This window comes from Oenanthe melanoleuca, chromosome Z, assembly GCF_029582105.1.
Source record: "Oenanthe melanoleuca isolate GR-GAL-2019-014 chromosome Z, OMel1.0, whole genome shotgun sequence".
NCBI classification, from domain to species: Eukaryota; Metazoa; Chordata; class Aves; order Passeriformes; family Muscicapidae; genus Oenanthe; species Oenanthe melanoleuca.
The window spans coordinates 42736949-42749073 of NC_079362.1; the positions used below are offsets into that span (position 1 = coordinate 42736949).

The 12125-nt window shown below is 38.4% G+C and overlaps 1 protein-coding gene across 1 annotated transcript in view; it reads left to right on the forward strand.

Moving 5' to 3' along the window:
• The window catches only part of PRUNE2 (prune homolog 2 with BCH domain), a 128615-nt gene that overhangs the window by 32054 nt on the left and 84436 nt on the right, over nt 1-12125 (forward strand). The window contains exons 5-6 of the mRNA XM_056514077.1: nt 2552-2704; nt 5209-5303. Coding sequence (XP_056370052.1) covers nt 2552-2704; nt 5209-5303 — 248 coding nt within the window. The remainder of the gene's footprint in view (nt 1-2551; nt 2705-5208; nt 5304-12125) is intronic.

Consider the following 12125-nt stretch of genomic DNA (forward strand, 5'->3'; position numbering starts at 1 on the left):
CTATTGACCTTTGGTCAAGCAAAAGTAACTTAAGTGAACTCTTTTTTTTCTAAATTACTTGGAATCTTTAACCCTCACAGGGAAGCCTGAGGGAGAAGAGGTATGCCCTTCTTTCCTGGTGATGAAGACAGTATTAAGGATTGATCACAGTGTTAAAGGATAAGGAAATATTGATCTTAGGGCTTGCTGACATCCTAGAAATTTGAGAATGATCCTTTCTGGCTTTCATCCTAGTAGAAAAGTTCTCAGTTGCAAGCACTACAGTATTGTTCTGGTGAGTGTCAAGAAAAGAGCTTTTTAGAAGGTTACATCATGTTGACTTCCAAACTGGTGAGCTTGGGTGGTGGATAATCAGCTCACACCTCTTGGTCTTTGGCATTTTCTTGTATGTTTGTAGTAGGGTTTTCTCTTCTTGGTCTTACCCAAATGTTCCATTACCCAAAGCACACACAGCTATGGTAAAATTTTCATCCATTGTATGTCTGAGGTTCTGTGCAGATGGACAGACTGTCTGACTGATCCTAGTGCTGCTGGAGGGCTCTACAAGGTATGCTGCAGCCTACCTCCAGTAGATGTGATGAATTTGAGCACATGTTGTAGATCCAGCACTTTCTGCTGGAATCTCCATTTGTGCATGAGCAATTTCCCTTTCTGCTTCTGGAGGAAGAAGAAAAAGCAGAAAATTGCTGTTGCTAAAATACTTCATGCAGCCTGGTCCCTGAGCTGCCATTTATCCAGATGCAGCTCTGTGCTGGCTGAGAGCGTGTTGTGGGGGTGTCTCACTCATTCTGGTCACCACTGTTTCCAAGCTATAGAATATATCTCAAGGGTATATATGTAGCACAAGCACTTTTATCTGCTATGGAGTTGAACAACAAAAGATACTTTTAGATGAATTTTCATGGAGGCTGCTGGTTGAGAAACTTTCTTCATGTTAGAGGGACTGAAAACCAGGCCTTGAAAATGGGTATAGATATCTGGGTTGCTTACTTATCAATTGTTTAGCTGTAGAAATCTGATATCTGCTTGTTATGTTATATTTCCAAATTTAGAAATACCAATCTGGATCAATATACATGATTTTCATGCAGTCTGTATCAAACAATGCAGGAGCATTGTCTGAAGGTGACTAAAAGACTGACATAAAAAGCTGCTGTGAATTAAAATAATTTTGGCAGTTACAATATCTGTAATAGAAACTCAGAATGGAACTTCACGTACTTGTATTTAATTCCGGAAATTAGTATCTGATGGGGAGCAGCTTTTGGCTTGTTAAGCATTTAATCCACATAGGATTTGTTTAATAAGGATGTGTTTACTTAGCATGGCACAATTATTTTGTGTTGCAAGTGGTTTGTGAATTTTGAGGATATGCTATTTGTTGCTTCATGTTGTATGGGAAAGGGAAAATGAATATAGAGTAGATATTTGGAGAGTGAGAGTAGATATTTAGTGAGATTAAGAGTGACAGTGTCAAGATTTTTAATTTATTCTTTTTTTGCTCTGTGCTAAAGCCTAAACACATTGTTTTACTGTAACTGTCTTACTCATTTATTATACTTATTGTACTCAGTTGCTTATTGACCCAGCATGATGCAATGAAATCATACACTTGTTTGAAATTCTTGTGCACAGTAGAGTAATAAATAATTTCAAGGCTGAAGTATAAGATTTAATTATCCTCAACTTACTGTGAGTGATTGGAAGGAAACACTATCTTTGGGTATGCTGATACATGGAATCCCAGTCTCCAGGGAATGGAAGAGGTAACTTAATGTGCAGCATGTAGTTGTCTAAAAAGGCATTACTCTGACTTCTATATTGTAAGACAATTCCAGTCACTATGGAGTTATTTCCTGGGTTGTGTTTATCTTAAATTTTAAAATTTTGATTGTCTGAATTGGTGTTTTTTTGGTGTGTCTGTTGACAAGAATTGGCCAGAGTCAGTTACACCACAGTGACCAATGACTTTAAGATCACTTAGTTCAAACTGCCATGGTGGACAGGAATGCCTTTTACTAGTCCAGATTGCTCAGAGCCTATCCAACCTGGCCTTGAACACTTCCAGGGATAGAGCATCCCCATATTCTCTGGGCAGCCTGTTCTGGTGGGTCACCATCCTCACAGTAAAGTGTTTCTCCCTTTTGTCCATCGTAGGAGTTCTCTGACATGTCCGCAGAATGGAAGGTTGACAGTGTGGATTTATGTTTCAAAGCCCACCAGCCCTTGGTCTTATGCCTGGAGAGAGGAGAGGATAGGCAGGTGTGCCATGGGCTGCTCTGGCTGTGCTGCACAGCTGTGTTGGCGTGCTGAAGCCGTGGCAGCACTGGGACAGACACGTGGCTGTCACAGAGGCTCTGAAGAGGCAGCCCGTTCTGATTTAGGAGCTTCGTGTTAGCAGGATGCTTCCGTGTGAGTTCAGTGAACTCTCAGAGGAAACAACCTCCAAGAAGGGTTGGGCTTGGGAAGCAATACAGTAAAACCTCTTGCTTCTGTAGTACCTCTTTGACATTTACGGGAGACATTGACTTTTTGTCTTTCAATGTTTCAGGGAGCATTCTCTTCAAGTGCATGTCTTTGGAAGCTGACAGAATGACAGAGCAGCAGGAGAAAATACTGTCAGTCTTGGAAGAAAAGTTTCCAGATCTTCCCCCACGAGAGGAAATTATCTCTGCTCTCCAGGAAACTCAGTTTAATGCCCAAGGTAGTGCAGCTTCCATCCATTTTTCAGGCCTGGAACAAATTTATTTGTATCAGAATATTGCTTTATTGTGTAGGGTGAACATAGGTGCAGCATGCTATCTTCATTGATGGTTAAATGTTGTATATAAATTTTAAGTTAAGTTGCTTACATTCTAAATCATGGAATTGTGATTTCTTTTGAGGAACTATTTAGCTCATAAATAATCTTGTACTGTTTTTACAGATAAAGTTAACAATTTATTTTATATATTGCTTTTACAAGTGTATGCTTATCAAGAATTTATATTGATTCACCTGGGCATAAAAAAAATGTGTCAGCCCATGGGCAGAAATTGTGTTGCAATTACCTATGTGGTGTGGAAGTAGATTTTGTTTTATGACCCAGATTTACTAAGGGCTGTGTACAGGTGAAGTGAATTTGACATCGGACTCGGATTAAGGAGGCAGTGGAAAGTGGCAATTCTTTTCCTTTCTTCTGATAGAAAAACCAAATAGAAATATTCAGTGATCTAAAGTGGCAAAAAGTTTTAACTCAAAATTTAGTAGCAGGCTTTTGAAGAGATGCTTTGAAAGCCTGAAGAAAATTCATACAATAATTCTTACATTTTTTTACTGGCATTTGCTACCAAGTTCTTACCAAAGACTGAGCATTAAACTCCTATGGATATTTCTTTGTTAGATATATCAGGTAAACCCTGTGCAGACTCAGGGTCTTTTTCTATTCTCTATCTGCCCATATGCAGAAAGTAGTCATCAAAATTCAGACAGCTGCCCTATCTGGTGGATAAAGACAGAATTTGAGGTGCTGCTTCCTTTGCCCTTTCTTTCAGTGAGATTACAGTATAATTTAGTTGAGGTCTATAAACGTTCACATTAATTCTCTTAAATTCCTCCACTCAAGCAATCATAGTTCAGGAATGGCCTGTATGCAGTCTAGGTTGGAAAGCAGCCGTGAAAATGGCTTTTATGGAAGTCAGTTCTTACTTTGGCCAGATGCCAGGGAAAATGGTTTAGTACCATTTGTCATGGAGTTTTCCATAATATTAAATACAAAACTTGGGCAAGTATATGTAGTGGCTTTAGTCTGCGTGGTACTGCTTGCCAGTAATTTATATTTGTCACATGAGGGATGGGGAGGGCGCTGTCGTGCACCTTTTTTTAAATTTTTTTTTTTTTTTTTTGCTTATAGCTCCTGTTTTCTTTTTTTTTACAAGGTAAATGTTTACCGTTTGTTCATATAACATATGCATATATTGCATGTGACACTTCTTTTAGTAGGATGCAACTGTGTTTCAGGAGCCCCTTGAAGGATGTAACCTCTGCTGAGTATTTTACTTTATTTACCTGTTATTTGAGGCAATATTAGGATAATTCAGCCCAAAAATGTCTTAGTTTCTGGCAGAAATGATGATTTATTGGCCTGTATTTATTTTTTATTTGAGGCACAATAGGTTGCAGCTCCCCAGAAACTCTGTTGATTATATAAAATTGTATATAGATTATATAAAATTTTTTTAAAATTACAGATGTTTAAATGTCTATCTTGTCATTAGATTGCCTGCAGTAGCTGGACTCTGTACAGGAAAGGGTTAATTTATTTGACTCCAGTTGGTATTTGTTTCCCTTTGGAAAATCATTTATACAAACATATAGGGGTGTTAAATTGCTGTGCCTTAAATGTTGGTGGACATTTTAGCTGTTACCCTTTCTCTGAGATAGGTGGCTTGCAGCATTCTTTGCACAGACATTTGGCTATCATGTCTCTGTTACAATCATGTGATGTAGTTATGTTCCTCTACATAATATGTATTTATTTTGAGAATCTTTAGCATTTTAGACAAACATGTCCAATGAGGGAAACTTAAGTCACCTAGATTTTCAATACATTGTGCTTAAACATACCAATGTGTCTGATGCAATTCCTGTTTTATGCCATTTTTTTCTGATGATAATGTTTCTGTGGTACATAAACATGTACTTAGTTCATGAGTAATTTGATGTTCATAAGAAAAACCCATTGGTGTTACCAATTTGTGAAGAAGGTCAGAAAGGTTGAATGACTGTGTTTAGAGAATATCTTAAGTGCCTTGCTTTTGAATATTTCATAAACACCATAAAATGTCCACAGGTACTTTTCAATATATTACTTATTTCAGAAGTAATTTTATATTTGTGATTTCATATTAGACCACAGAAATTGTCTGGCTATACTTTTATTATCAGCTGGAAGCTCTGTTCACACAGCAACACAGGAGTTGCAGGGGACTTAATTCTTCTTCTTGTTGTTAGTGTGTATTGTCCCTTAAATCTCTTCCTTGCTAAAATAAAAATTCCCTCTAGAAACATTAGGCATTGAAATGTTAGTTTTAGTTTTCTCATATAATGTCCTGAAATACAGAAAGAAGGTTCAGCATTAAAGTCTAAGCTGTTTTTTTAATTTATGTTGATGCATCTGTCAGCTGTAGATGATTGTATATATGGAAATCAATTTTTTTTCTTTAACAGCTGTGAATATTGAGGAAGTTATGCTCAAGGATCTCAAGGAGATTTCAGATGGAGAAATCAAAGTAGCAATTAGCACTGTGTACATGACACTGGAGGTAAGAGAAAACTTAAAACATGTTTAACAGCCTTACTGCATATGGAAACGGTTCTTTAAAACAGATTGTGAACAAGTTATTTTCTCAATATTTCTTCAGTATGAGCAGAATTTTCAGTTATTTAATTAACTTTGACAGAAGTAGTAGCTATTTGTTGTCTCCCTTACATTATTACAATATTATGAGTATTCCCTTTCTTTAGATTGTACCACAGTGTGTTAAAAACAATGGCATAAACAAAGTGGAACCTTTGGGTGAACTAAAGGTGTGAGCTTTCTACCTTGATCTTGAGGAGAGTTACGTGCTGCTGGATATTATGTAAAAAAAATATGAATGCTTAGATCACTGAGCAAGTATGACATGACGTTATTACTTCTGATTTAAGTTTGCATACTGGCATATTGAATAGTAATAAAATCTAAGTGGTCTGAAGAAAGTATATATTTGTAATTTTCAGTATCTTTATTTGCATGAAAGTCACCTATGAAAAAGCATTTGAAATGTAGAAGGAAATTTTACTTACTTTTGTACTAAAACAAAACTTTTTTTTGTGTCAAATCCTACTAAAAAACCCCAAAACTCTTGGACATACAAGGCAAGAACTATTCTAGGAGATTTCTTACAATATGTGTCTTGTGATACATTTTATAAACAATAATATGCTTCTGTTGTTGAAGAAGTTTTTGTTGCAATCCAGCTAATAATTATCCTTTGATTTCTGCTTGTGTACTAAAATATACAAAGCAAATTGGGTAGCAAAGCTTCAAGAAATAAAGTCAAATATATTAGTTTGCAATTAGTTGTTTCAGTATTAAACAGTCTTTGCCACCAAAACAGCATTGCTTTATGAACCATAATTTGATCCTAAAAATTACACTGAGGCTGGGCAGAAAGGCGATGGGGAAAGAGTATTGTAAGATAAATCCCCAAAAGAAAAAACGGGGTTTTATAAAGTTCTTAATAAAATCCTCATCTTCTTTTGTTTTAAATCTTTCTATTTTACTCTGTCAGCTTCAGTTAATGGTGGATAGAGCTAGAAGCTAATTAGGAGATTTTGTGTTAAATCATGTTTAATAACTTTGTGGAATACTGGTCTTGTGCTCCTCAGGTCTAAGCTCCAGGTAAATCCATCTGACCTCGTCTTTGCAACTCTATATGCTCAAGTTAATAGTAGCTCAGAACTTGTCTTCCTTATGGCTGGATCTCACAATTTGACTTCATCAGGAGTAGATATTCCTAGTTCTCAAAGTAGGCAAGTTTTCAGCCTTTTTTCAGTCAGTTGTAACATGTGATGCTGACTTACCTTGGCCAAGAAGTGTTAAGATCTGGTGGTCAGGCATTAAATGTTTTGTAATTGGTTATTGTAGAGGGCAGAGGAGATTTGTTTGCCTGTAGGAGCAAACTGAACAGATTTTACTGAGGTTAGACGATTTTTAGTCCCAGTCTGTTAAGTAATTTTATTGCTAGTATTTCTGATGGGATTTTTTTCTGTAAGTAACAGGCACCTTCCTTTGCTTTTTGCTCTCTGTTGTTCTGCTGTGAGTAGTTTGTGCCAGAAAGGACTAACTTTACTGGGGTGTAACTGCTTTTTTTCCCGTAGGTATAATGTTTGCAAAGTTACTGGGATTGAGATAAGTTTTGCATTTGCTGCATTACTGCCCTTTGTTGAAATGTTTCCTGAACCCTCATTTTTGGTTCTTGGCCAGAGAAAGATGTTTTTTTACTCAGTTTTATTAGTAATAGGGAACACGTGTAGTTATTTCACCCAGTGTCAGAAGCACAATACATATAAGAAAATTAATGACAAAAGTCTCCAGACCTGTCTGTTCAGTTTAGAATTCTGTTATGAACTGAGAATGCACAAGCTTCAATGAATTAATTATTTTCTCAGCAAAAATGGTAGCTTGTTATTCATCCTTAAAGTGCTCCACAGACATGACCCGATTAAATATTAAGGAAACATGAAGAACAGGCTTGGCAACAGGTGTTGAATCTCTGGTGTGTTTGTGATTTTGCTTCTTCAGAAGCATCACAAGGTCACTTTTTTCTTTAATAATCAACAAATATGCAAAAGTATCAACCATTAAAGTACTTTCAATAGGGCAGTCATTTTGTGTGGTTGTGTTTAGGTTTCTCTAAGAGTCCGTATGCAGCTTTGCATTTCTTGAGATGACCACCTTTGGATTTGGCCTTCCTGGATTTAGGTGGCATTAAAGCTGTAAGCTGAAATCAGACCTGTGTCATCAGTGACTGGCTGTCAGAGTGTATGCTGCTTGAATTTTACATACACAACCACCTTATTTTTGAAGAGAACGACAAAATAAAAGTGACACTGCCCAGATCACAATTATTTTTGTTGCCTTCGCTGCAAAGTTTCTTCAAGTCATAATGATAATTACTCATAAGATGTTGTAGCAAAATTCAATGCATGTGTTACAGTTAATTTCTGCTACATTTTGTTATACCCTTAGAGTATCTTTTGCTGCTTCCCTGCTGGAGTTCTCTTGGAAATGAGAAATGTCTTCTGAATGTGACTTTCTGGGAAAGTAATTTTTTTCCTGTGAAATTAATATTTCTGTTGTAAAGTGAACTCTGTTCTCTGCTTTTTAAAATGTAGTGCACTGGAAGAAAATCCAGGTTTCATGAATGTTCAATTCAGTTGAAATGGCTCATTATAACATATGCTTGTTTTACTAAGTCTTTTATCTGTTGGTTCATGAAAATTTATTCTAACTACTCACAGAACTTACGAAGATAGAAAATCAATTACCATCTGAGGAAGCAGGTCAGTCAGTTAAAAACAAGTTCTCTGATTGTCTGCTACTGACTGTGACAGGCAAGGGACTGTTCTGAAGGTCTGTTGAGGTTCATGCCTCTGGCCATGGCACTCACATACTTCATAAAGACAGTTTCCATGGTTTGTCGAGGTTGTATGACACTTCTGAAGGCTTAGAGAACTTGTCAGAGCCTCAATGGAGGCTGCTGTCACCAGTGTTGTTTCCTCAAGAAAGTGTCCTGAAAATTGGTGCTGCCATGGGAAGCTTGATGGTCCTTAGGTAGCCTCTGTAGTCCAAATGAGTTGAGGATGGTACCAACAGGAAGTTCTGTCTCCTGTAACAGCTTCCCGCTTTGTGGCTTTATGCCTCAGAGGAACTTGGAGTGGCAGTTCCAGCAGCAGTAATTTAAGAAAGGTAGAAGTGTTTGGATGCACAGTTTATCATCTTCCTATGAAAAAATGGTCTTAAGTTGGAAATACTGTTTAAATTTAAAGCTATTTTGTAATAATAGTAAAAAATACTGTTTCACTGATTTGGACAATTTTATTTCTGCATTTTGAAAAATACATATGTAGAGCAAATCAAGAACCTCTGTCTTAGCTAAAGCATGTCAAACAAGTGCTTGGTAGACCATTACACCCCAAATAAGTGAGATTACAACGTGTGTCTTTGAAGATTTGAACTTCTGTTGTCTATAACGATTATGTATATATATTGTGTATTTGGGAACTTTTTTCTCTCAGTATAAATATAAACTTATTTTAAATGGCAGATTGGTCCATGAATTTGTTTTTAATGCAAAAAAACAAAACAAGAAGCAAACCCCAAGCAAACATGTTAACATTTAATCTTTCAGTAATGGAATTGGAAACAAAATTCTCAGCAACTTACAATAGCAATGCGGTTCAAAAGTATTTTTCTGATGCCTGTTGTGAGAAGTTAGGGTATGTAAAATAAATGATGTATAGAGCTGTAGGAATGCGACTTTAGCAGACTACCTTATGTCTAAGGAACATTAAACATAGGGCTCTCGTTTAGCAAATAAATAACCATTCATTTCAATGGCTGCATAGTCTGGACTTTTGTGCATATTTTTGCAAAGATGAGAAGAGGCCATTAGGGATTTAATATAAAATAAATCGCCACGGGGTCTTCTTGTAGTCCTAGTCTTTCTGCCACATGGTGTGTCACTAATGTGCATAAATGGGCTTAAATGAATTTGTTATCTGTATTACATTTGCAGTATGTATATATTTATATATTATTTTTTAATTGTGTTTAAAAATAAAACATTAAATACATCATTTCTGAGAGTTGAAAACATACCATTTGTAAATAAATCAACCTTAATTAAGGTCTTAAAATGTCAGTGTGTGATATCTGCCTTAGGAAAATTTATAACATATATAGTACATAAAGCTTAAGCATACTTTCATTTGCTTTTTCAGAAGTATTAAAAGGCTAAAGTCATAACCTCCTGTGAATGAGTAATGCAGCCACACGTGCATTAATGTAAATACCATATCAGGCTTAACATCAGACTGCTGTCTTCTGGAGGACAATAGCTGTCCAGTTGATTCCAGTTGTAATCAGTACAATCCAAGGTCTGGAGAAGGTAGACAGGGAAGCTGAATTCTTTGTAGTGACTCTTCTTTAAAGATATGAAAGGAATCTGGTGGGGAGAACCATCCAAGTGGTGTTTTTAAGTGGTTGCCATTGCAGCCAACTGGGAAATAAGCCAAGTCAATCAGAGCAGTGACAACTGTTCCTCAGCTGCCTCCCAAGATAAGAACAAGACCTGGCTCCTCGTGTATTTATACAAATGTGCAGAGCCTGGAGAATAAACACTGGGAACTTGACACCCAGGCTGAAAGTTGGGGTGTCATAGGAGTAACTGAGACACAATAGGACAACTCCCACAGTGGGAGAAATATGCTATAGGCTGTTTTGTAAAGAGAGTCAGGGAAGAAGGGGAGGGGGACTTGCACTTTAAGCTGAGGAGAACCTCAAATGTATAGAGGTCAACTGCAGGGACTATAGAAGCCCTATCAAGTGCCTCTAAATCAAGGTTAAAGGCGTCATCTTCAAGCAATATTGTGGAATTTGGGGTCTGGCTGTGCACTCTGAAGTACTACTAAGGCAGAGGTTTTAGATTTTAGAAGAGCAACCTTCAGCTTGCCCAGAGCTCAATTGAAAGGGAAGCTTCCATGGAGAATAAAGGAGCTAGTGACTGCTGTGAGTTTTTCAAGATTGCTATCATGGAAGCACAAAACCAGTTCATCCTCTTCGTAGGGAAGTAGATGGAACATGAGACCCTCTTGATTTAACTTTGAGCTTGAGAGTCTGTTCAAGACCAAAAGAGAAGAACACCAGAGATGGAAAAGGAATTACAAATCTGTTGAGAACCACAAGAACATTGCCAGGGCATGAGATGCTGTTAAAAAAGCAAAGACTTAACTTGAATTAAAATTGGCAAGAGATGTCAGAAGCTACAAGAAGGGGGACTTTGAGTATATAGACAAGAAGCAGAAACAAGAGGAAACTACTGGCCCAGTGTTAAGTGGGAGAAGTTGTCACCAGCACAGTTGGGCTCCAGACACTGGAAGCAAACTGTGTTGATGCAAACAGACCCACTGTCAATGAAGGAAGAACTGCTGTGTGGGCTATTACAGGAACTTAGCTCCTGCAAATTGATAGGACTTTACAATATCAACTCAAATGTATTGGGGAGCTGGCTGGGGTCATTATGAGGCTGTTCTCCATAATCCTTGAGAAGCTGCAGAGATCAAGAGACATCCCAGAAGACAAGAAGAGGGCTGATGTCACCCCCATCTACAAGAAGGGCTTAAAGCAGGCCCAGGAAATTACAGGCCCCAGAAGAGTTATGACACAAACCCTTCTGGGAGGATTCGGTGCAAGTCAGATGAGCCAGGTGATTAGGAAATGCCAGCACGGGTTCGCTCAGGCCAAATTGTGCTTGACAAAGCTTCTACAGTGAAGCAACCTGCTTGGTTGATGTGGGACACCATGGACGGTGTCTGCCTGTGTTTCTCCAAGGGTTTCTCTACGGTCTCCCACAGCCTCCTGTGAAGCTGGTGTGGAGCAGTCTGAGCAAGCTGCCCATGCAGAGGGTGGGGAACTGACCACAGGCAGCTCCCAGAGTGGGGTAAATGGCTGCTTTTCCATCTCGTAACCTGCCACAGGTGGGGTCCCCCAGGGATTGCAGTCAGTCCCAACGCTGTTTCATGTCTTCATAAGTGGTCATCCAGAGCACTCACAGTCACTCAGGGATCAAGTGAACACTTTGCAAGGGAGAGCCATGCTGCAGGAAAACCTGTGCAGGCTGGAAGAGTGGGCAAAGAAGAACCTTATGAAGTCCAGCAAGGACAAGTGTAAGGTCTTACACCTGGGAAAAGAAATCCAGGAGTGCAGCACAGGCTGGGAGCAGAAGGCTGGGGAGCAGCTCTGTGGAAAGAGACCAGGGAGTCCCAGTGAGCAATGAGCTCAATATGAGTGAGCAGTGTGCTGCTGGAGCAAAGGAGCCCAGTGAGATCTTGGGCTGCATAAACAGGGGCATCAGCAGCAGAGATTATCCCATTCTTGTTGGTGTTTGTCAGGCCACACCTGGAAAACTGCTGTTAGTGTTGATCTCCACTATCCAAAACAGACACGGACAACTGGAGAGGGTGGAAAGAAGGGCCACAGAGATAATCAAATGGTTAGGAAGCCTGACACATTAGGCAAGAGGGCTTGGGTGAGACCTTAACACCAGATTCTAGTATTTAAAAAGTGGCTACAAAAAAAATGGAGACTCTGTTTCTACAAGGAGTCACATGGAAAAAAAGAAGATAATGCGTATAAGTTACTCCTGGGGAGATTCTGATTAGACACAAGAGGAAAATTTTTCACAATGGTAACAATTAGTTTTGGAATTATTCCCAGAGAAGTGGTGTATCCCTCAACATTAGGCACTTCAAGGTTCATCTGGGCAGAGTGCTGGACCACCTTGTCTAGAGGGCTTTTTTAAAAAAAGTTTGGACTAGGT